Genomic DNA, 24,496 nt, shown 5'->3' on the forward strand with positions numbered 1-24,496 from the left:
ATACTGAGCACTCTCAGTTCTCAAATGGCATAATGTCCTCTCTTATCATGGAGCTTTGTAGGTGTAGAACATATTGCCTTGACTAACTCTCATGAGCTTAGAAAACACTTCTTATAAGTACCATCCCAATACTCCCTGATAGGATTACATGTCCCTCGCCTACCACCTTCTCTAGTACTGTAATTTTCTGTTTACTTTCTCTATCCCTCACTAGATAACATGTTCTTTGAGTGTTAGGAGCACTTTACATTATTTAATAATTCCATTTCTAGGGCCAAGGGTACAGTACTTATCATATAGAAAATTCTTTTTTTTTAAATAAATTTATTTATTTTATTTATTTACTTTTGGCTGCGTTGGGTCCCTGCCGCTGCACACGGGCCTTCTCTAGTTGCAGTGAGCAGGGACTACTCTTTGTTGCGGTGTGCGGGATTCTCATTTCTCAACACGGTGGCCTCCCTTGTTGTGGAGCACAGGCTCTAGGCATGCGGGCTTCAGTAGCTGTGGTTCGCGGGCTCAGTAGTTGTGGCACGCGGGCTCTAGAGCACAGGCCCAGTAGTTGTGGCGCACGGGTTTAGGTGCTCCGTGGCATGTGGGATCTTCCCAGACCAGGGCTCAAACCCGTGTCCCCTGCATTGGCAGGCAGACTCTCAACCACTGTGCCAACAGGGAAGCCCATAGAAAATTCTTAATAAATAGTTTTGAAATAGATAAGAGATCTAATAAATGAGCGAATGAATGAATGAAATGTCTGCAGTTTAAAATGATAATTCTACTCCAGTAGTATGCACAGAGAACGGTGTGAATAAAGGGGTAGTGTTCCTAAAACAAATTAATGGGCAGGATGGTTTTGAGAACAATATATCCAATTTTTAAATGTACATAGTCTCTGACATAGCTCTTCTACTTCTAGAATTGAGGTACTAACACAAAGAAATATAAGTTATCTGTACTGCAATATTCTTTATACTAAAGTATAAAGTATATTACAAAGTATCCTTTGTAATAACAAATATAGGAAACAACCTAAATGCCATAGGTTGGCATTTAGTTGAATAAATGGCTGTATATCCATATCACAGAATACGATGCAAATATTAGACTGACAAAGTTCCATATGTTGAGATAAGAAATGATAAACTATGTTGTTAAGTAAAAAAGGCAAGGAGCAGAAGAATGTAGACAATATGTCACCATGTGTAGGAAAGTATATACACACATGTCCATGAACACATATATATTTGGAGAAGCACAGTATATTTCTGGAATGATACAGTTAAAATCTAGAAACGTGGATTGCCTCTGGGAGACTGAATTGAGGAACCAGAGTATCAGTGAGAGTTATATATATATATCTATTTTTATTTTATGAATTCTGTACCATGTGCATGTATTAACTCATAAAATACAAAATAAATCAATAACGAATAGCTAAACAGTTAAACAAATACAACTTAGAGGAATGTCTTCAGAGAAGGTGATGCCAGATTGGCTGTTTGAAAGATGCACAAGAATTCTATTAAATTGAGAACCAAGAGAAGAGCATGCAGGGAGGAAGACTGGCCTATATAAAGGCATGGTATATAAAAAAGAAATGATCCCTGTGGGAAAACCCAGATTTTGTATAATTAGAGTGAAGTATATATTGCTGGGGGTGGGGGATTAAGTTGGAAAAGAAGGGAGGTATACAGAGGAAGCAAGAGAGAGGGAGGCAGGGACTAGATTATGAAGGGCCTTTTGTGCACTGATGAGATTATTTTTAGCATGAAAGCTGGACAGAGACATTAAACCAGTGGTTTCCAATGGTGGCTGCACATGAGAGTCCCCTAGGAACTTTTAAAAAATGCTCACTCCCAGGTCCCCATCTTCAGAAATTCTGTTTTAATTGATCTTGGGTGGGTGGGGCCTTGTGATTCTAATAACGTAGCCAAGGTTGCAAACCACTGCATTAACAGATTTTAAATAAAGTACATGTAGAGTTTTCCATTGTAGAAAGACCGCTAACCCTGGCAGTGATTAGATTGAATTTGGGGTACACTAAAGTGTACAAGATTTTTTAAGATATTATCATCATAAGAGTGAAGATCTGAGGACCTTAACTAATGACAGGTAGTGTAACCAAAAGTGGGGTCCACCTGCTCGCCACTCAAAAGCCAATAAAGAGGCCAGGTTGGTGGAAAGGAAAGTTTGCTTTATTTTGGATGCTGGCAACCACGGGGGCGGGCAGATGCCTGTCCAAAGGCCGACTCCCACACCCCCCCAACAATCAGTGGGCAAGAGCTTTTATAGGAGGAGGGAGGGGGCTACATGCAGAAACAGCACAGTCAGCTCTGACAGTCCTCTTGATATTGGTCATCGGTGGTCTGACCAGCACCTACAGCTTGGTCATCATGTAGTTAACTTCTTCCACCTGGTGGGGGTGTCAGTCTCTACAAGACAGCTCACAGGATATGGCTCAGAGTATTATCCGTAGCCCTTAAGGAGGTCCCTGACTATGCTTACTGCCTAAACTATTATTATTTGGTCTTCTTTGACTGTTTTCCTTTGTTTCCGCATTTTCTCACTTCTCTGATTAAACTTATTCTTTGGCTAAAGGTTTTCCACAGACAAAAGGCAGGCTGAGGACATGGGGAGTGGGGCAAGGACCACAGGGTCCTGCTCCGTTTAGGTAGGAAGGATGGATAAGAAATAGAATATTCCATTTTTATGGAGATGGAACACAGGAGAGGTAAGATGCCACGGTGATTACAAACACTGGTTCAGGTTCAAATTCTACTTCTGCCATTTTGTTGCTGTGTGACCTTAGACAAATAATGTAGCTTCTGTAAGTCTCTTTTTCTACACATGTAAAATGCAAACAATCATAATACCTGCACCACAGAAATTCTTGAGTGGCAGATCAGGTAAATAGCTGATTACAATATCAAAGACACAGCAAGCCCTCAACAACTAACAGCCGTTATGAGAAATCTGCTGTCACATTAGATGTGCGGGATGAGTGAGAGGAAAAGGTGAGGCTTGGCTTTTAGAATTTCTATGTAATCTTTTTACTGAAATAAGAAATATGTAGAGAAAATTGTACAAGTCATAAGTGCACAGTTCAATGAATTTTCACTGACTTAATGCATCTATTTAACCAGGATTCAGGTCAAGAAGTGAACATTGTCAGGACCTCATGCTCTCTTCAAGGCATCACTCCTAGATTTTTTATTTGGCTCACTCAGTATCAATATTTATAAATACCCTTCACCAATAGAAATACTCTAAGAAGAGGTGCAATAGAGATGATGATAGGTTTAGCTTGGGACAAGTGGGGTCAGGGCCCTGTGGTATATTCAAATGGAAATGTCCAGAAGGTTTTGAGCAGAATACAGGGTAAGGCTATAGACACCAAGTTGATAGATTTTAGCATTTAACTAGTAACTGACATTAAAAACAGTCCTTTTTGTAATTTTTAAAAGATGTATAATTAAAATGATTAGGCCCTGTATGTTGTTGGTGACACAGTTCAAAGTAAGAAAGAGAAAGGAGAGGAAGAGATCTCACTCTTTGGCCACGTTTAAAATCATGTCATATATCTCTTGTTATTTAATGTACTTATGTATTTCTGAAAACAGTCCTTACTGGAAGCATGGGACTTTCCACAGAGAAACAATCAGATTTGAAACTGTTTTAAGTAAATATGTAAAATTATTATAGTTTCCTATGTTATCTTGCTATAGAATGACAAATTTTGTTACTGACAAATACAGCAACATTTTGCTTTCCAACCAAATTAGGAACCCTGGTACATTTTTTTTTTTTTTTTCAGATAATTTCATAGAAATGAGCAGGAGGCACATAAAGTTGGGGATTCACCAATTTTGTGAGGATTTAATTGCTCACAAGAGACAAATGCTAGACGGGTCCCCTTGGCAAAGAATTTGTGATGAAAAGGTTCTAAAAAATAATTTGAAGCATCCTCAGTTATAATAAAAGGACATGGTTAAGAAAAATGCAACATTTTACTGTTGATGTTTAATAAATAATTACTATAAGCCGTGGCTGTATCTGTCTCACTTTTCTGATCTTAGCGTAAACACCACCTCCTCAGATACCACCTGCTCTAAAGTAAATTTCAATGGTCATTCTCTACTGCCCTTTTCCTTGAGAGCGTTCAACATGATTTAAAAGTATATATTTAGTTGTAGGGCTTCCCTGGTGGCGCAGTGGTTGCGCGTCCGCCTGCCGATGCAGGGGAACCGGGTTCGCGCCCCGGTCCGGGAGGAAAAAGTATATATTTAGTTGTTTGTTAACCAGCTTATTGGCTGTCTTACCCCTAACATATTCGCTTATGAAAGGTTCAGCCATATTCATTTGGTTCACCACCATATTCCTGCCACCTAGAAGAGGGCATGAATCATTTGCAGGGATTCTCGATCTTGACACTACTGACATTTTTGGTGAGTTACTTCTTTGTTATGATGGGCTCTCCTACATGTTGTAGCATGTTTAGCAGCATTCCTGGCCTCTACCCATTAGATACCAGCAGCACTGCCCCCTTCTTCAGTTGTGACAACTACAAATGTCTCCAGACATTGCCATATGTCCCATGGGGGGCAAAATTGCCCCCAGTTTACAAACACTGAATTACTGAGTAAATGAATGAACAAATGAATGGGTGAGTAAATAAATAAATGTCTGATTGCTCAGAAAACAGAAGTAGGGGAAAAGAGCATTGTAGCCAATGAATGTACATAAGCAGACACCAAGGGGGTCAAAAGTTTATTACATTCAAGAGCTAAGAAGGAGATAGCTTGTCTAAAGCTGAGTTGAAATTGGCGAGGGAGGCAAGTTTCAGTTATATAGGTCAAGGTAAAAGATCTGGAATTTACTCTTGGTAGAATGAAAGAGTTTTAACGAAGAGGTGAGACGATTTAATTGACCTTTTCAAAAGGTTGCTCTGAGTGCTACAATTAGGATGACAGAAGTGAGGCAAGAGTGGATGAAGGAGACCGGTTCGGATGCTATTTTGTTACTCCAGGAAGATGATGGTGGCACACAGAAGTGTAGAGGTTGAGAGGGACCATACTAATCTGTAGGTTAGACCAAATCAATCTGCCAAGCAAAATGGATTCTATATAAATATTATGATCAGGAAAAATTTATCGGAATGGCATCTGTTATGTAGGATATATGTGTGGTTATTTTACATATAGGTAAATGAAGCTAAGACACTGATTTTATGAAAGATTTTGAAAATCACTTACTCTATGCATTTCTTGATTGACTGTGATGTCCTCTAAACTTTGGAATAAAAACATTTTACTTTAAATTCATGAGCAAGTACTCTACTGAGTATTATCGGACCTGATAGTGAAAATTTCACTTAACTTTACCATCACTGCAATAATTTCTTCACTGTGATATTCTATTCACTTTTTGAAACATCTTGAGTAAATTCTTATTTGCAAAACCACTTCAAAATGCTTCGTTTTAGATTTTAATTTGAAAAACTGTAGTGATATTTATAGACCTGCTGTGCCAGTGTAAGGCTTCATTCTGGAAACTTTTCATTTTGCTTTTGTGTCAAATCATGACTAACAAGCATTTTTACAATCAAGTTTTCTCCTTCTCTCATAATCTCCTTCCCTCCACCACCCACTATAAATTGTACTAAATATTGTACCTATTCTTCATGTACATACAGCTCTGCGAAGAAATGAGATATCCAGGTGTTTATTTGACTTAATCATTAATGAGGGAGAATTAATCCAAATTTGCTGTAACTTTCCTCCTTCAAAATCATCATCATTCTGGTAAAGTTTTTAAAAAAAAATATTTGGACTGCACACACTGGTGACAATTCAAACACTGATAGATGAACATAAGGAAACTGTTTAACATGATCACTGAGGGAATGTTTAGCCTAGTAAAGAAAGTTTTCAAACAGTAAAGAAGAATCCAATTATGCAAAAATTAACATAATAATATTAAATGACAAAATATTTTTGAATACTTATTAATGCACACCCCTCAGAGATCTGAAATTTGCAACACTATGAAGCTTAATTTGAATTTTCTACTGACTTTAGAGAAATAAACCTAGGTTTCATAAAAGCATTGAAACTAAAGAACTGACAAATGCCTCATTCACTCATCTTGGTCATAAATACTGTTAGGCATAAACTCAGACACCCACTGAGAGAGACTCATTGCTCCCCTGTCTATATATTATACATCTCTTCACATCTTTCCTGCCTCACTTTGGCCCAAGGTCCTCATAGAATTCGATATTATCTTACTGTTAAATTTCTGAGAAAGAAAAACAGTCCTATAGTTATGAATCACCCATGATCCTTTGCAAGACTAAACATGCCAATAATTTAAAATGTAGATTTTAAATAATAACAAAGCTTTCTGTTAAGTTATAACATATTACATCCTTTATTTTATTTAATGACATAATATTATCATCAAAAACACTATTACAGCTCCCTGCATTTTAATCTCCTGCGGCAGAGCATAACTGCACACTTTCCTTCCCGTGAGAAATATCAACCGATTTCGTTCTCCTTTTTAAAACAAAATATCTGTAATCTTAGTGAACAACACTGAGATAATTTTTTAAAGTACGTTTTGCACAAAAGGTTTTAATAATCAAATTTCTAAAAGTTTGGAATGTACAGTGGAAATGTTTCAAGTCTGAGAGCAAAAACAACCTTTTAGCATTTCATGAGAGAGCTTATATCTTCACGTACGTGATTTTAAAATCACTTCAAGTTCTTTCTTTCCCCTCATGAGAGTTTAGATCTAAGCAGTCTGTCTCCAGAACTAACCAGGATCACTTCACTAAGGCAACATTTTCATCAAACACATTTGCTGTCAATCAACAAGCTTATAATTACAAAATAATGATGCCTTGTGGACCCATTCTAAAAATACTTTGACATCTGAACCTCTGAGAGTAAGAGCTAAAACATCACAAAGAATCTTCCAGATTCACATGAATAAATTTCATGAGATAGCTGATATTTTAAAAATTCTGTGTGATGCCAATTATGTGAATCCATGCTAGTTATATCACATCTGCAAATTTAGGATGCACTGGCATGGTATGTGAATTGACTACAAAAAGTACCAGGTTGATATTTGGTACATGAGTGAAAGAAGTGCTCAGGAAATCGTTGGTGACAGAAATTTGTGCATCTCATTAGGTTAATGGGTTAATTACATCTGAAATCTTATTTTGATTGGAAGCCTGCTGAGTTTATTTAAGGTGACCCTGATACCATCTAACTGCTCTGTTTTAATTCCAAGTAGGGTTTTGACCCTTTCTGAAAAGGACTGTGCAGTTTTGCCTGTATGTACAGAAAAGGAACACCCGGAGTATAAATTAAAAAATAAGATCAGTATATGTAGACAGGATTTTTCTGCCATAGAGAACTGTTTACTGCTGTAAGAATTTCTTACAAGAAACCCTACTGGACAATCAACTTTCTGGTCAAGCTCCAGGAAAGACAATGTGGTTTGAACTCAAAATGCATGAGAGGAACCACAAAACAAATAATATGTGCTCATTACAGGATGAGCTCACAATCCAGGTATCATATCCACAGGGATAATAAGGAGTATTTAGCCACATGACAGTAGAGAATCAAGTTTTTGTAGGACAACAGGTATTTTCCACCATGTGTCAGCTTTGTCTTTTATTCAAGTTTCTCTCATGTTACCCTGCAGTATACTTAATTCATCTAGTTTCTGTAGCGATGCGACCACAAAATATATGCTACTTATGCAACAAGAGAAGCACTACACACATCCAGTAAGAGATTAAATTCAACAACTAGTACAGCTTGGCCCAATACTTGAAGTTCAAAAATTAAATAATTTATTTCAGGACAGTAAAGAAAAAGGTGGGGAACTGGAAAATAATGTAAAATATTCCACTAGATTTTTACTATTTTTAACTAATAAAGCAGAACATTTTATAGATTCCTGCAAGTCTTTTGTTCTTTCCTCTCTCACTACCTACCCAACCCCCCTCCACGATATCTCTGTCTTTCATTTGGAATTTGGGTTTACAACATTCAGTTCTATTCCCATGCATCTAACCCGTGTTTTGGTCTCCTCCTTTGCACAGAGACAGAAACACATACACATTAATCAGAAAAACAGAAGTAATTTGTTTCTAAAAGTTCTAATCACTGCCATGTCTTGAAATTACACAGCAACTTAATAGATCATAGAATTGCACACATGCACAAACATACACACACAAGAACCACATTAAAACCCAAGTTAAACCAAACCAGGGCAAGTGTCACTCTGGACAAATGATTTTTCCAGATGGCTGAGATCTAGTCCTTTGAATGACAGAACACTTTTTATCTTCTGGATGAAAGGTTTAAATGAAAATGTTTGTATAGGGTAGTTTCCTGCCTTCTTAAGTACAATGTATTTAATATAATATTTTCTTGCTGATTTAGGGTTAGGATAATGATGGGAAGATGTGACTGTGGATGACTGACCCTATGTACGTGAAGACGTAAAACGCTAGAATGTGCTTTCTTAGAAAGGTTCAAAATATATTTTTGCTTCTGTAGTTTTTTAGGAGTCTGAACATTGACCAGCAAAATAAAACATAATGTTGCCTCTCTTAAGTAGCTTTTTTCTCCCTTCACAAAGTCATGTTTTTAAAGTTCTCTGAATTATCAGCATTAGCAGTGAGCAGCACGACCAGCAGCCCAAGCAATCAACACTGCCATGTCCACACAGAACTCATCTTTAGTCCTGTCCGCACACTTCAGTAACTGACTGTGAAGGAAAAGCCATTTTCGCCATTTCAATATTTTAGGCTAAGATATTGTACGAATTACTTTACATCCTAAAAGTTTTCTATATTTTTGTTCTTAGCTCATACTTTTCAAGGCATGACACAGTCTACAATTGTCTGCAATGTCTGTAGTCCAGAATTTTTTAGAACCTTTGATAACAACAATCTTCTATTGATATTGAAATTCCTGTATGAGGCCTACAAACAGGTGAACTTTGACACTGAATTTTAGAAATAATCCACATGTTCTTAATGACATCACAGTAATTGATCTTATAGATGATAATGAAAGAAGCAGGGAAGGAGTAAACATGATAAAGGATATCCTGACACTAATCCATTTTCGAAGGCTGTGCTCCCCGATTATTTTATTTCTAAAACATACCTTAAGTTCGTAGTTACACATTGAACTATGCCTAGTATATACTAGAACTTAACTTATATGGGTTACATTAAATGAATGAATAAATAAAACGGAAAAATTGAGTTAAATGTTGTACTATAATAAATCAAAGTATAGTTCAAGATAAGATAAATCGAAATATGAATTTTATTGAAGGTAAGTCAAACCTCATTTTAATTAGTGAAACGCAAATTAAAATTACAGTGAGAAACAACTTATACCCATTATAGTAGCCAAAAATTAAAATTTGACATTATCAAGTGTAGGGGGGACAAATATGTCTTTAGTTAAAGATGGTGAGGGCTTCAGCCATTTGGGGGAGTTACTTAGTTCTCCTGGGTCTCTCTTATGTATCCACCTTATTAAACTTTTGTTTGATTTCTCATGTTAATCTGTCTCATGCCAATTTAATTCTTAGACCATCCAGAAGAACGTAGAAGGGTAGAGGAAAATTTCTTCCTCCCCAACAATACTCTGATCCTCTTTTGTACCCCTGAAAAGCAGGACATAAATCTCCCACGTGAAAAGAACCTCCCTGTGCCAGGAGAAAGAGAGGCATCCTTATCACCAGTGACAGGGAATTCAGGGCTGAGAAGCCCGCAGAAACCTTGTTACTTCTTTACCAATTTACTCTCCCAAGCCCAAACTCCTGTGTCTGGTCAATTCTTCACAAATTTGTTTCTTTGCCTAAAAAACATAAAAGCTGCTTGCTCTGGTCACTTCTTTGAGCATCATATTTTTATGAGGTCCTGTACGTACGTAATTAAATTTCTTTTTCTCCTGTTAATCTGTTTTATGTCAGTTTAATTATTAGCCCAGCCAAAGAGCCTAGAAGGAAAAAATAAGACAACATTTTTTTTTTCCTTTACACTGTTTTATTATAGGGGAGTCTCAGCCAAGAACCTAGAAGAGTAGAGACAAAATTAGTTTTCCTCTCTGACAAGGTCATGAGTTCATTCGGTGTAAGCTGGAGCCCTTATGGGCCTATGTGTCTGGAGCTGGAACCCCAAGGCATTGGCAGCTGCTGTCAAAGACACTGCTTGAGGCACAAAGGAAGGAAGAGTAGTACCCTGGGGTCTGCTCTGACTCTCCAATCCTCCACCATTTGCCAAGCAGAGCTGGAAGCGAGGTGACATGGAAGCCTGGCACTCAGAGCCTGCAAGTGTCAATGTCCCAGTGGTAGCCAGTAGAGCAGGATAAAGGAGGTACAGAGTATATCTGAAGACACATACTTGAACCCTGTGACCTAGCAATCCCACACCTCGGTGTACACAAGGAGCATTGAGTATAATAGGAGAAGAGATAAAACTGGAAACAACCCAAATATCCATCAACAGCAGGATGTATAAATAAACTGTGGTTTATTCCTATGATGGAATGTGACAGTTTGGAAATGAATGAGCTACAGCTATATTCACTGACGTGGATGAATCTCAGCAACATAATGCTGATTGGAAAAAGCAGTCACACAAGACTAGATGCAATATGATTCCAATTATATGAAGTTCAAAAGCATGCAGAACAAAACAATTTATTACTTAGGAATACATACATATGTAGCAAGATGATAAAGCAAAGCAAAATTCAGTAGAGTGATTATCTCCGGAGATAGTGGGGGAAGTGATAAAATTGCGGAGGGGTACACAGGCGGCTACAAATTACTGAGGGTAATCTAAATTGATAAATTATTTTTATTATTTAAACCCTATATATTATAAATATTCCTTTCTCCCTATGTAATAAAAAATATTTTTTAAGGCAAACATATGGTGGAATGACTGACAAGTTAATATAACAACGATCAACTAAAAGGAAAGTAGCTGTTTCCTCTGGAAATCGTCCCCCTTCCAGTGTGTAGTTTTCTGCACTGAAAAGATGGGAGTTCAATAATCATAGGAGACCAGAGGCTTCAGTGGGGAAGGGGATGGAGGTAGCTTATCATGAAAACTGATTGTTCCTATAGTTTAAAAGTACCCCTGGTAACATTTTCCTTGAAGCTTCTAGCTTTATATATTACTGTCAGTCACTTTGCAACTTTGAGGAAACAGTCTGCCTGCTGAAGGCTTTATTACAGTTAAGATCTGTTTCTAAAAACTACAAATAGAACTACCACACGACCCAGCAATCCCACTACTGGGCATATACCCTGAGAAAACCATAATTCAAAAAGAGTCATGTACCAAAATGTTCATTGTAGCTCTATTTACAATAGCCAGGACATGGAAGCAACCTAAGTGTCCATCAACAGATGAATGGATAAAGAAGATGTGGCACATATATACAATGGAATATTACTCAGCCATAAAAAGAAATGAAACTGAGTTATTTGTAATGAGGTGGATAGACCTGGAGTCTGTCATACAGAGTGAAGTAAGTCAGAAGGAGAAAAACAAATACCGTATGCTAACACATATATATGGAATCTAAGAAAAAAAAATGTCATGAAGAGATTAGTGGTAGGACAGGAATAAAACACAGACCTACTAGAGCATGGACTTGAGGACATGGGGAGGGGGAAGGGTAAGCTGTGACGAAGTGAGAGAGTGGCAGGGACATATATGCACTACCAAATGTAAATTAGATAGCTAGTGGGAAGCTGCCGCATAGCACAGGGAGATCACCTCTGTGCTTTGTGACCACGAGAGGGGTTGTAAAGCAATTATACTCCAATAAAGATGTTAATAAATAAATAAATATTAATTAATAAATTAAATAAAAGTAAAACTGTTAGTTAGACTTTGGAAATAGACATATTTGCAAAAGAGAGATATTAGAAGCTTAAAAAATAAACCAATTGCTCAATAAAAAAAAAAGATCTGTTTCTAGAACACAGAAAGGCATTTCAAAAGTATTTATTGAGAGCCTGTTATGTGAATAACCTCAAACTGTGAATTTAAAATGAACTTACACGATTTAATCATCATTTATATCAAGTAAAACAGGCTACGGGGCTTTTAGATACTAAAAGAATACCTGAGAAATAAAAGAGAACAACCATAAATTACATGATCCTAGACGTGAAGGATTAACAGCAATGGGCCAGAGCTACACTGGATCTTCTTTGGGACATTTTGTCAAAGTAGATCAAGGCACCAGATAACTGGGAAATCCCGTCTGAACTACGTAGCAGATGCCACACACCTCAATCTGTGGGCCTACTGTGATCAGCACAGTGAGGGACAGTCCCCAGGCCCACTAAAGGCTCACCAGGTCAAGCACCCACTGCATCTCTCCATGTGTCTGCCTCAAGACTTCCTCCAAAGTCATGGAAACTCACTCAGCCTCCACAGAGCAGGGAATGTGATGTCCCTGGACAGCCCTCAATCAACGAGGCATAGGAACCACAGACGTAGTCCCCAGCCTCATGTCCTGCAGAGGAACAACTCTAAGTGCATTCCTCAGAGGTCTTATTGACCTCTTGCGTCTGGCTAAACATGAGACAGGTATTGGAATCGATGGGTGCAGACTCTGGATTTCATTGCAAAGCATGGTCAAATCTTGAGATATCCGTTGGTGGCATGAAAAACTGAGCAGTATCTGTACCAAGAAACATGTACAAGAATGTTCATAGCAGCACTCTTCAAAATAACAAAATTAGAAAAATCTTCCAGCAGCCCAAAAGCTCTTTGGCAGGAGAATGAATAATTAAATCACACTGTAGTGAAAACAAGGGAAGTACTGCTACACAAAACCATCAGGATGAATTTCAGGGATACGACGTTACGTGAAAAAAAGCAAATCTCAACTATCCTTCTAATAACATTCGAAAATGAAAACAAAGTCTTATGTGCCAAGCATCAAATTAAATATTTTCACAATGGCCCTAAGGCATAAGGAATATTATTCCCATTTTTTGAACGAGAAAACTGAGGCTCAAAGAACCTAAGCAACTTGCCCAAGGTCAGACATTCAGTCATTAGTACAGACAGAACTCAAATCCAGGTTGTAGTACAAAAAGAAAAAAAAAAAAGAAGAAAAGAAGAACCCTTCAACTAATTCATCTGACAATGCTGTTCATATTCATGACGCCATTTTTTGTCGTTGTTGTTTTGTTTCCTAATAATAAAGGAGGAGACTTAGGGCTGTTGGGGTGATATATATGTGGGGGTCCCCCCTCCCCACCCCACCCACACACCACCAGGGTGAACAGGAAGAGGAAAAGGAAAGGCAGGGCCCACAGGAAAGTTTCATAATCTTGAATGCACAGGGGGCAGAAAGGAAAGGAAGAAAAAAAAAAAAAGGAGAAAATACAAATCCTGTAATACATACAACAGAGTGGGGATGGTATGGGATGGTATGACATGAAGTGGAGGCACGGAGCGGGGAGGCAGCCGAACCCCCCCGCCACATTCCTTTCTCTCTTTGATGCTGTTTCCATAGTTGCCAGACTGAAAAGCCCTCTCAGAAGACGGGACTGGGAGAAGAGGGTCAACTTTTCACTGCTACACTAAAATTCAAAGAAATATTATTGAGGCAGATATATCTGACAAGGTATTTTGAGAAAATCAGAGAAGATACATTCAAGGTATGTTTATTATCCCAGGTTGGGGGCCACTGGAGGATGGAATGAGGGGAGGAGCAGATAGGTGGACGGAATGGCCAATATTCTAGTCCCTGAGTTGAGTGGTCAAGCGGAGATTAGGGTGAGGCAAGTGCAGTGAGTGAGGCAAGTGCAAGGTCAGATCCTGTATTTACTTAAAATGTTGATATTTTGTTCATCATGAGCTGGTTGGTGTTAATTATGATGTGCAAAATATTGAAATAAAATGTTACTGATCTTAATTTGTGAATTTTTAGATAGCTTCTTACATTGTGCACTAGAGGCAAGCGTCTCACTTGCCTTAGCCTAGTCTAAGCCCTGGTTCACATGTGGCCATCCAGCTAGGAGAGGAAGAGGGGAGAGAAAACACACAGCACTTGCCTTGAATGTGGGTTTCTCTCTTTTCATAGATTGTATGTTGGCTTGGGTGGCTTGCTGTGGAGGGCTGATGAACACTAAGTGAAAGCTAAATTACCTCCTTTCTCCTTAATACCATCACTGCAGTCCGTTGTCTTTGGTTATTAAATTAAAAAGGGAAATGGAATTATGGATATTGAGAACCCAGCTGTGCCAGGGCTTTAGAAACAGTTCCTCACTTCCAATCAATCAATCACTCCATAAAGTCAGTATTAATATTCCCATTTTTTGAATAAGAAAGTTGAGGCTCAGAGGTGTGTTAAGTACATGGTCTAAGGTGACAGACTTCAAGTGTCATAAATTCTTAAACTCCATGTGCCACTTGTGCTACTTTTTTCACCCTCTTTTGCTTGGTCTATTCTGAGAGGTGGTGCTAGCTATTACAATCAAATCTATTAAAATACACAAATATGATTCATGAATTGTAAAGCACCATAGCAACATTAACATAGTTTTATTAATAATGTTAACAATAATTAAGCCATTTACCTCTGCTTCTAATCTTTATAATAGTAGTAAAAGTATATTTTGCCTTTTCTAGAGTGCTGTATGAAATGAAATGTTACAAAGATGGAAAAATCCACTCTCCTTACAATGGAAAAATATCAATCAGAGTCAACAATCACTTTCCTCATTCTCTCTGAAATGGAATGTGCTGAGCTTTGTATTATATTTTTGAATTATTCCTATTAACACAATTAAAATGCTGAAACGCATTTGAGCAGATGTTTATTCTCTGAGGAAAGGTAACTAGAAATACTATCTACTCTAAATTGAGTCCGGTGTGATACTGTAAATAGGATGATAAACAAAAGTAATATACACAATTTCATAATTTACTACTTGATTCCCAAGTCCAAGAGAGAGTGAAAATATAAATCCCACAAAATTCTAGCCAATTTAACCAACCATATATCCCATCAGACCCCATTAAGTTTACTTTATCTCTGACGGTGGCTGATACCATAAATGAGTAAAAACTCTTTCGCATGTCAATACTTTGTCTCTCTGGATAATACATTTTATTGTTTTAAATTCCTTATTTAAATTTATAGCAATGTTTTAAGTTCTGATATTAGTATTTATGTGTGTTAAAGATATAATTAGCTACAAGTTTTTAAAAAGTGAAATATTTGTATCATTTTCAAGCACAGCCCATTAGTACCTGTGATCTTTGTTTATTCTGTCAGAAACATCGAGAAAGAGAGTTCAGCAAGTATTATGATGGGGGCTAAAAGGCATGTTTGTTTGTTTGTTTGTTTACTACATATCTTACTTTGCAAGCACCTACACCACACATCACACACAAAGGTACAAACACAAAACACTATCAAACATAGAAAATCAAATCAGAACATTTCTTAAAGCTGTGCTTTTTCAGTTGCTAGTCAGTAAGGAAACTTCAAATTCCCAAACTCCTCTCTTGACAATTTTTCTCTAACCCTTTACTGTCAGCTATGGGGAGGGGGTGGGGGAAAGAAGGTAAATTGTATCTTCTGGCTGTGTTCACCCTTTATAATATAAAAATTTGGTGGGTGATCCCTGTTCTATGGATTTTACCTGTTGGGTTTTCTAGTTTACACTTAGATTTGCTGAAAAAATTCTCATTTCCAGAAAGGCATCCTGACTTTGTTGAGAGTGCTGGAAGCATCTCCCTTTGTGATTGGCCACTATGGGAGACTCCCAGTGGGTCCTGTCACTCCAGGAATTGCCTGCTGAGCAGAAAAGAAGCTTATAATAGCTTTCTGAATAACTCTGAAAAGTGAAGCTGCTCTACAGATATCCTCACCAGACCCCAAATGAAGAGTATATAAAATTCCACTGTCAGTAAAAAGAAAGAAGATTCATTTCTACATCAGCCCCTGGTAGAGATTAGAGATTTTAGGAGGACTGAATACAATCCAGATCCACATTCTAGGCAATCATGAGTTGCGTTCAAATGCAGGTTCCACCTGTTGTGTTGAAGTCTAATTAAGACATTGATGCTTATTTAGTTTTCTTAGTTCACGGGCAAAACATATAACTGTGGGATATCTCTGGTGGACATACCCACACAGTCACAGACCTTACTATCTATTGTAAAGGTCTATATAATTGGTATTACTTTATGTTAAAGAATTTTATTATATCCCGACTGTAAAAGTCCATTAAAGATAAAATTGACTCTTGAAATCCAAGGCCTATTTCATCTATGCTTGCATCAAAATATCCCCCAAATTTCAATATGTATTCTTACAGAGAATGAAAGTACTATCTTCATAGCTTAGGGATGTATCACCCACATTAAGAGTGAACTCTAATGTAAGCTATGGACTCTGGGTGATTACGATGCATTAACGTAGGTTCACTAATTGTTATAAATGTGCCACGCTGGTGGAGGATGTTGATAATCAGGGAAGCTATGCAGGTATTAGAAAAGAGGGTATATGGGAAATTTCTACTTTCCACTCATTTTGCTGTGAACCTAAAACTACTCTAAAAAATAAATTTGATTGAAAACAAAGTAACGTACCACAGTAATTGATTTGAAATCTCTTATGGACGTTTAGTACAGTTCTAACACATGAGATACACAATAATACAAGGTCCTAGCTTTGCAGATATTATTACTGGATTGAGGAGAAGAGCATTTAGAAGAGCATATTATGCAACAGGACAGCTGTTGCAATACAGGTTAGTACAAAGTGCTACAGGGACATCAAAGCAGAGAGGGAGATTTATTCCACCACAGAGAATTAATGAAATGTATCATTCAAAAGATCAGATTTTATCTGGGTCCCAAAGGATGATCAAAGAACCTTTTCAGGTTGAGAAAGTGGGAAATGGCATTCAAGGTCTTAAGGAGACTGCCGTAAAGTGTAAGTAGGACAGACAAGGAGTGAAGGAAATGAGATAAAAGCAGGGAAATGACAAAAGATAGAGAACCTTGGAGACTGGGCTAAGGAGTTGAAACTTTGGACAAGCAGGATCATGAAAGTCATGTTACATGGGTCACTCTGAGAGCGGTGTGTGCAAGGATTGGCCTAGAAAGACCACAGTCAAGGAACCCAGACAGAATTATGAAGACATGGCAAATAGTCATGGTTGAAGATGAAGCAGCGGTGAGAGCAATAGGAAGGAGTTTCCAGAGATAATGTCCCACAATAAAGTTCTATGTTCAGGACATCCTCAGGGAATATTCTTTTTCACTGAATTTTTTTTTTTTTTTTTTTTTTTTTTTTTACTATTCAACCATAAAATACATAGATGCTTATGTGTTGATCCTTCTTTTGCATGCCTCCCACAAATGTCAGAACATAAAGCTATACTTATTAAAATTTCTTTTACCTTTTAACTTTTACATTTCTTATATTTTTCTTTTTTTTTTTCTTTTTTTTTTTTTTTGTGGTACGCGGGCCTCCCTCTGCTGCGGCCTCAGCACAGGCTCCGGACGCGCAGGCTCAGCGGCCATGGCTCACGGGCCCAGCCACTCCGTGGCATGTGGGATCCTCCTGGACCGGGGCGCGAACCCGGTTCCCCTGCATCGGCAGGCGGACGCGCAACCACTGCGCCACCAGGGAAGCCCTACATTTCTTATATTTTTCAATTTTCAGTTCACAGTACCAAATTCTACATGCCAATTTTTTGGTGTTTTATTCATTTAAAAAATTCTCCAAATGACAAGTGAAGTAAGAGAAGGTACTTATTATTCTATAAACGATCTACTTTCCAATCCCTATTTCCTAGGTTCGCTATTCTAAACATCTACTTTCTATATTTTCTCCACGGACAAATACAGGTAGTCACACTGTTCATGAGTTAATAATCATTGATAAATTACATTCTAGATTGACTTTAATAATTAGTTTCTTTGGAGACATCTCACCGCATATACTCTTCTTTCCCTAAGAGGGCTTGCTCTAAAAGCAACCAAACACCAAAATGGAAAGCATCAACTCATGGTTCAATGGGTAAGTCAAATCTCTCCAAAAAGGAAAGTCCTTGCAAATGGGACTGGGGATTAATGGTTAAAAGATTCAATCAGTGCCTGTACAAAAAGAAAGGTTGAACCTTGATATTTTATGTGTTGAAGTCATTCTTAGATTACAATTAATTTAACTTTATACTCCAAACCCTATCCCCAGTAAAACACTAGGTGGATAAAAGCCCCCTTAAGATGATCATTATCATGTAATAGTCAATACACCTTGGTGGTTCCTGGCATATATGATCTATTGAAATACATATTCTATTGAATTTTAATTAAGAGACAGAGTGAAAAGCCCCGGTACTATGTACAATTTTTTTCTTTATTTTTTTTTTTGGCTGCGTTGGATCTTCATTGCTGTGCGTGAGCTTTCTCTAGTTGCGGCAAGCGGGGGCTACTCTTTGTTGCAGTGTGCGGGCTTCTCACTGCGGAGGCTTCTCTTGTTGCGGAGCACGGGCTCTAGGCAGGCGGGCTTCAGTAGTTGCAGCGTGTGGGCTCACTAGCTGTGGCTCGTGGGCTCTAGAGAGCAGGCTCTAGAGCTCAGGCTCAGTAGTTGCGGCACACAGGCTTAGTTGCTCTGTGGCATGTGGGATCTTCCCGGACCAGGGCTCGAACCTGCGTTCCCTGCATTGGCAGGCAGATTCTTAACCACTGTGCCACCAGGGAAGTCCCTGTATAATTTTTTTTTAAGTTTTGCCTCCCTGAGAGTTACTAGAAAAATGAGATTTAAAAATCATTGTTAATAAATTTCTCCTAGCTTTGCATTTATCCATCAATTATATCTGAACCTCAAAGTACTCTGGTTGTATTTGTCTTAGAGCAATGATGATGTCTGACCTTAGAGTTTATTTGTGAAATCCATTTGCAGTAAGTGGTGAATAAGTTCAGGAGTAAAAACGATGAACTCCTTCAAGAATCCATCTCTCTCTCTCTCTCTCTCTCCCTTTATCTCTTAGCTTGCACATAGTAAAAACTCAGTTGAATTAAACTCAGCCCACTGGAAATAGATATCTGCCTGGTTTACTTCCAGAGTAATAGCTGAATTTTTGACCAACAAAGCAGAACTTAGATGAGTCCGTTCACTTATTCTTTCAACAAATATTTGCTGAGTGTTTATTTTATGCCACATCATGCATCAGGCAGTAGAGATAAAACAGTAAACAAGACAGACGTGGAAACTGCTCCCACGGAACCTCCAGCTTATTGAAGAGAACAGCAAGTAAATGACAAAATGATATAACTACAAAATGTGATAAATGTTATAGAAGGAATAAACAAGACGTTAAGATGCAGCATGCCTACAATAGAGAGCCAGAGGAGGTTAGTCTAGATTTAATAATCAAGCAAGGTGTCTTTGAGGAAGTACAATTAAACTGACATCTAAAGGATGAGAAATATTCCATCACGCAAAATAATAGCAAAGGTTTTTCCAGGGAACAGCCTGTGCAAAGTTACTGAAGTGGGAAAGAGTCCTCCATGACTGTTTGTAGGACCTCTTTTCAGATCTGCCTTCATAGCTGAAAGAACATTTTTTTTAATATGGTCGAGAATGTTGAAACTATCCTCCTTGACTGTGTAATCTTTTGAAGCAATCAAACAATGAGCAATAGTGCTGAATCAAATGAATGAGTAGGTTTGAATATGCTGGATAATACTGCTTCTGATTTAAAAAAAGAGACTAGTTCTCATCTATCAACTGGCTCTAAAACAATTTTAGAAGGAATTCTAAAATTTGCAAAGGAAATGAACAGAGCTCATAGAAAAAGCAATAGAAAATGGCTCAAACATTTGAAAGTATGGTCACCCTCACTCACTATTAGATTAATTCACATTAAAGACGATTTTTTTTTTACCAATCAGATATGCAAAGATAAAACTGTTTGAAATATACTCTGTTGTTGATGGCATGAGCAAATAGGCACTCTCATACCATGTTGATAGGTGTGGATTGGTACGTGTGTATGCATACATGCAGGCACGCATGTGCATGGCATACCTCTGGAAGGATACGTGAGAAACCAGTAATCCCAGTTCTCTCTAATAAGAGTGGAAGAGGATAACTAGCTGGCTGGGTGACAGGATAGGAGAAACAATTTTAACTGTATATCCTTTTTTGTTTACCTTTTTGAAATTTGTACTATGTGAAACTAATTAGGTAATTGGAGCTTAAAGGGCACTTTAGAGATCACTGTTTTGAAAAAAATTGCTTACATGGAAAGGACTGTAAACATATCCATCCAACCATCCATCTTTACATTTATCCATCCATCCATCTATCCATCCTTCCATTCATCATTTTTTAAAATACTTTTCTTGCAGGTCTTTTTAAAAGATATATTTATTTACTTAATTTATTTGCTTTATTTTTTTGGCTGTGTCGGGTCTTTGTTGCGGTGTGCGGACTTCTCTCTAGTTGTGGCATGTGGGTTTTCTCTTCTCTCTAGTTGTGGCGCATAGGCTCCAGGGCACGTGGGCTCTGTAGTTGTGGCACATGGGCTCTCTCATTGAGGAGGGCGAGCTCAGTAGTTGTGGCGTGCAGGCTTAGTTGCCTCGTGGCATGTGGGATCTTAGTTCCCCGAACAGGGATCGAACCCACGTCCTCTGCATGGGAAGGCAGATTCTTTACCACTGGACCACCAGGGAAGTCCCCTTCCATTCATCATTTATCCTTCCATGTATAATTTATATAAACATTTGTGGAACTCCTAGACTCTATGTATGGTACACAGAGAGTACATAAGGAATATAAAGTTAAATAATACAGTTTCCACCTCGACTAAATATGTATGATCAAATTGGAAAAAAGCTACTCCATGATGACAGATATGAAGGGTCTGGGAGATATGTCATGGGGTATATGAAAGCAGAAGGAGAGAGTAAGAAGAGCTAAAAGTCTCCTCAGAGGGCTTGAAACTTTAAAGGGATACTGAGGGATAAAGTTCAAAAGCCTGGCTACGAATTGTTTTTTAACTTTTTTCCTATTTCATTTCCCTTTGGCCCTTTTAAGTGACAAAAGTGCCTTAATGTATACTTTCAAATTAATAAGAAAAACTGTGTTCTCAAAAACTAACAAACAAGGAAACAGTTCATTTCTCACATTTGCAGATGATACATGAATGATTTTATAACAATTTTGCTTTTAACTATCTATTTAGAAGAGTCTTGAGAAAATAGACCTATCCTTGAACTTGAGGGAGAAGAGAAGAGGAAGAAAGCATTTCCGAGCTTGCTCCAGATTTATCTCTGTCAGTAAAATAACTGTAGTATTGGCATGAAACCTTAAACTGTATTGTTGAGTCGCCATAATGTTATCAACCAGACTGAGCAATTCCAAAAGGAATTTCCCGAAATTAAATTACAAGAGTAAAGTAGGTTTGCTACTACATAATTTGCATATAAAACAAATATGACTTTTCCCATTTTTCACTGTGTGTTGGCAGAAATTCCACTTACGGCAAGCATAGATTTCAACGTCTCATTTCCAGATATCAATTGCTACATTTTTCATAACCAGTTTTACCACTGAAAACAGAACTTTACATTGATGGCTACATAAGACCTTTTCCACACATACAAAACACTAACACTACTAATAATTTTAAGTGATTAAACTGTTAGATGTCATGATCAAATCTCATTATGTGGATGAAGCTAGGATGAAGTAAAAGCAACTATATATGCTTTGCTATTGATGTTAACGATAATTGCCTTTGGTCCTTCATGGATGAATTCATTAACAGTGATTAAATTATTTAAAAAACCCAAACCTTTCATTATAGTGGTGATATAAAAAGGTTTTTATCACATGCATTTCTTATATTTTTTTCTTATATTTTTTGAAAATAATTTTTCATAGGTTTCGCTAGTGTTTATTTGTTTAATTAAAAATAAATAAAGCTATGTCTCACAAAATAAGACATTACTTTTAATTGGGAAAAGATACCCAAAGCAGAAACACATTAAAAAGATGGATTATCACTGTTAATTATAGAAAGTGCAGCTTTCAAAAAATTAGTTGTAAGTTTATGGACACATATAAACTACCAAATTTGAACATCCATCTAAGTACCTGAGTAATGAAAAGTAAATATCAACTTTTGAGTACACAGCCATGAGAAGATACAGGAAATGTCAAGACAGAAATACAGAAATGATCAAAAACTTGCTTTCTTTCTTTTGTTTACAGAAGACTCTATTGATATTGGAAAACGATAAATCCCTCTGGCATCTGGACACCAAGATTTCTCATAAGCCTGTGGTTGTAAAGTGAGTCTCAATTTTATAAATTAAAGAATTAGAATATTAAAATGTTATCTACTAGTGTTACCTGAGTGAGTTCAGCGGATTACAGCATATTTCAAACCACAGCCCAGATTGCAGGTGTAATTCCTATGTGAGGACACTGATTAGCTTTGCTTTTTTTTTTTTTTTTTTTTTAACTGATTTTCTTCCTCTGGAACAATGAGAAAATTATTTTTCAGAGACAGAGGTTACATTCCAAACCTTGATGAATGGATGTGAAAGGTTTGGCGATAGAAAGTGTGTGTGAAGTTGAAGATTGGCTGGGACATGAATAACAGCCCAAATCTATTACTACACACACTGAAGCGTTGAAAAATGCAGGTCACCAGTAAAATCCTCATATCCGAAAAGAAAGAACATTAATGTTGCACGCGTAAACTTTTAGCATCAAAATATATTTATAAAATGAAATATTGAGACAGAATATTAAGCATAACCTGAATATTCAGGACGGACAAACATGGAGTTAATCTGGAGGGCTAGAGAAACGGTACAAGGTGGCTCCAAGACTTATGGGTATAGCTGTATTTAGGACTTCTAGGAAGACAATTTTCAACGCCATAGCCCCAATTTTTCCAAGTGACTAAGTAGGCTTTTCAAAAATTTTACATATAGTTTTTTTTTTAAAGAAAATCCATTAACTGACTAAATTTGCAACTTATTTTGGCATGTTAAGGATAGCCTATGTAGTTCTAAGAATGTGCCTTGTTGGAATTGGGGTGACCACATCAGCAGACACTAATGTTATATTGGGAATACTTTTAAATTTAAAAGCACAATGTTGTATTCTGGAAGACTGCTATTTTGAGTCTTTTCATTCTGATAGTATCCTCCAAGGAACTTTAAGGGATAGAACCCCTGATTTAGCAAATAAAATCTGAATGCTTTGGATGCAACCAGTGGGTAGAAGGGATTCATGCACTTTCAGAAGTTGTTAACTTTTGGAATCCCTGAGTAACTGAACTGTATCTTGAATCCAGTAAATGAACTACATGAAACTGTCAGTAATCTAATGCATCCAATGAAAGACACAGTAACTTGAAAAAATAGAGTAGGCATTTCTAGAAAGGCTTTAAGAAGAGCAATTAAACATTTTTGAGAGGGATAATATATAAAAGTATTGTAGATGACAGCAACTAAAATTAGTCAGATTACTTCTAAGGGTTATTTTAATCAGTACACGCCTACATAGCAATCAAAACTGCAAAACATTCTAATCTTTAAGAAACAGCCACAATGATGGAAAAGAGTATAAGAGACTATATTAAGTTTGATGAAAGATCAGTGTAGTGGAAACAAAGAATAGTGTTTTGATAGCTTAGGGTGATTTGATCGCTGCCTAGCTGTTGGATCGTGGTTGAGATACTTAAAATATGGTTTTCCTATTTTTAAAATGGATGTGATCATCTTGCCAAATTCAATAGGTTATTGTAAGATTTAAATACAAGATCTCTTGGAAAGGTCTTGGCTTAGTGTCTGACTCATATTAATTGCTCAAAAAATCCTAGCTATAACTATTACTGAAATGCACTTACTGACATTTATGCCATAATGCATATCAGTAAATTATTTGGGTCTCTATTCATCCCACTTGTAAGGCTTGCCTCTGTGAGAGAAATCTGCATCTTATTCACCCTTTCTCAAATCCCTTCTTTCCAAATCATTCCAGTCCACTCTGAAACTAACCCCCGTTGAAAAAGAGTATTTATTTCCTTTCCCTGGCAAACAATAGATTCTCAGTATATATTTATTGCATATATGAAGAAAGTTATGAAGGAAATACTAATTTACTGAAGGGTGACAAGTCTTTTATCCTACTACACACAAACAAATAATAGGCCAAAAAAATCTGCTGGCCAAATGAATACAATTTTTTTTTAAGTTTTCAGATATCTAGGTTGATTTCCCAATTAGGTTATAAATTCCCTGAAGCAGATTTAAGGTTTAATCACCTAATCCTTTCAATCCTTAGCTTCTATATTAATGTTCCTGAAGTTTTGCTCTTTTGTCCTTCTGAAGCCTTCATGTCCTTAATAAGGAAGCTAAGTCTGA

The 24,496-nt window shown here is 37.2% G+C and overlaps 1 protein-coding gene across 13 annotated transcripts in view; it reads right to left on the reverse strand.

The window, feature by feature from the left end:
* DMD (dystrophin) overlaps positions 1–24,496 on the reverse strand; it is a 2,398,628-nt gene that overhangs the window by 1,904,420 nt on the left and 469,712 nt on the right. The window contains exon 1 of one of the 13 annotated variants that reach the window (XM_028482832.2): positions 13,488–13,665. The exons of the other annotated variants lie outside the window; for them this stretch is intronic. Within the exon in view, the coding sequence (XP_028338633.1) occupies positions 13,488–13,568 (81 nt within the window). The 5' untranslated portion in view covers positions 13,569–13,665. Of the gene's footprint in view, positions 1–13,487; positions 13,666–24,496 lie in introns of those variants that run through there. 13 annotated transcript variants of the gene reach the window in all.

The sequence above is a fragment of the Physeter macrocephalus genome, chromosome 21 (assembly GCF_002837175.3).
Source record: "Physeter macrocephalus isolate SW-GA chromosome 21, ASM283717v5, whole genome shotgun sequence".
NCBI classification, from domain to species: Eukaryota; Metazoa; Chordata; class Mammalia; order Artiodactyla; family Physeteridae; genus Physeter; species Physeter macrocephalus.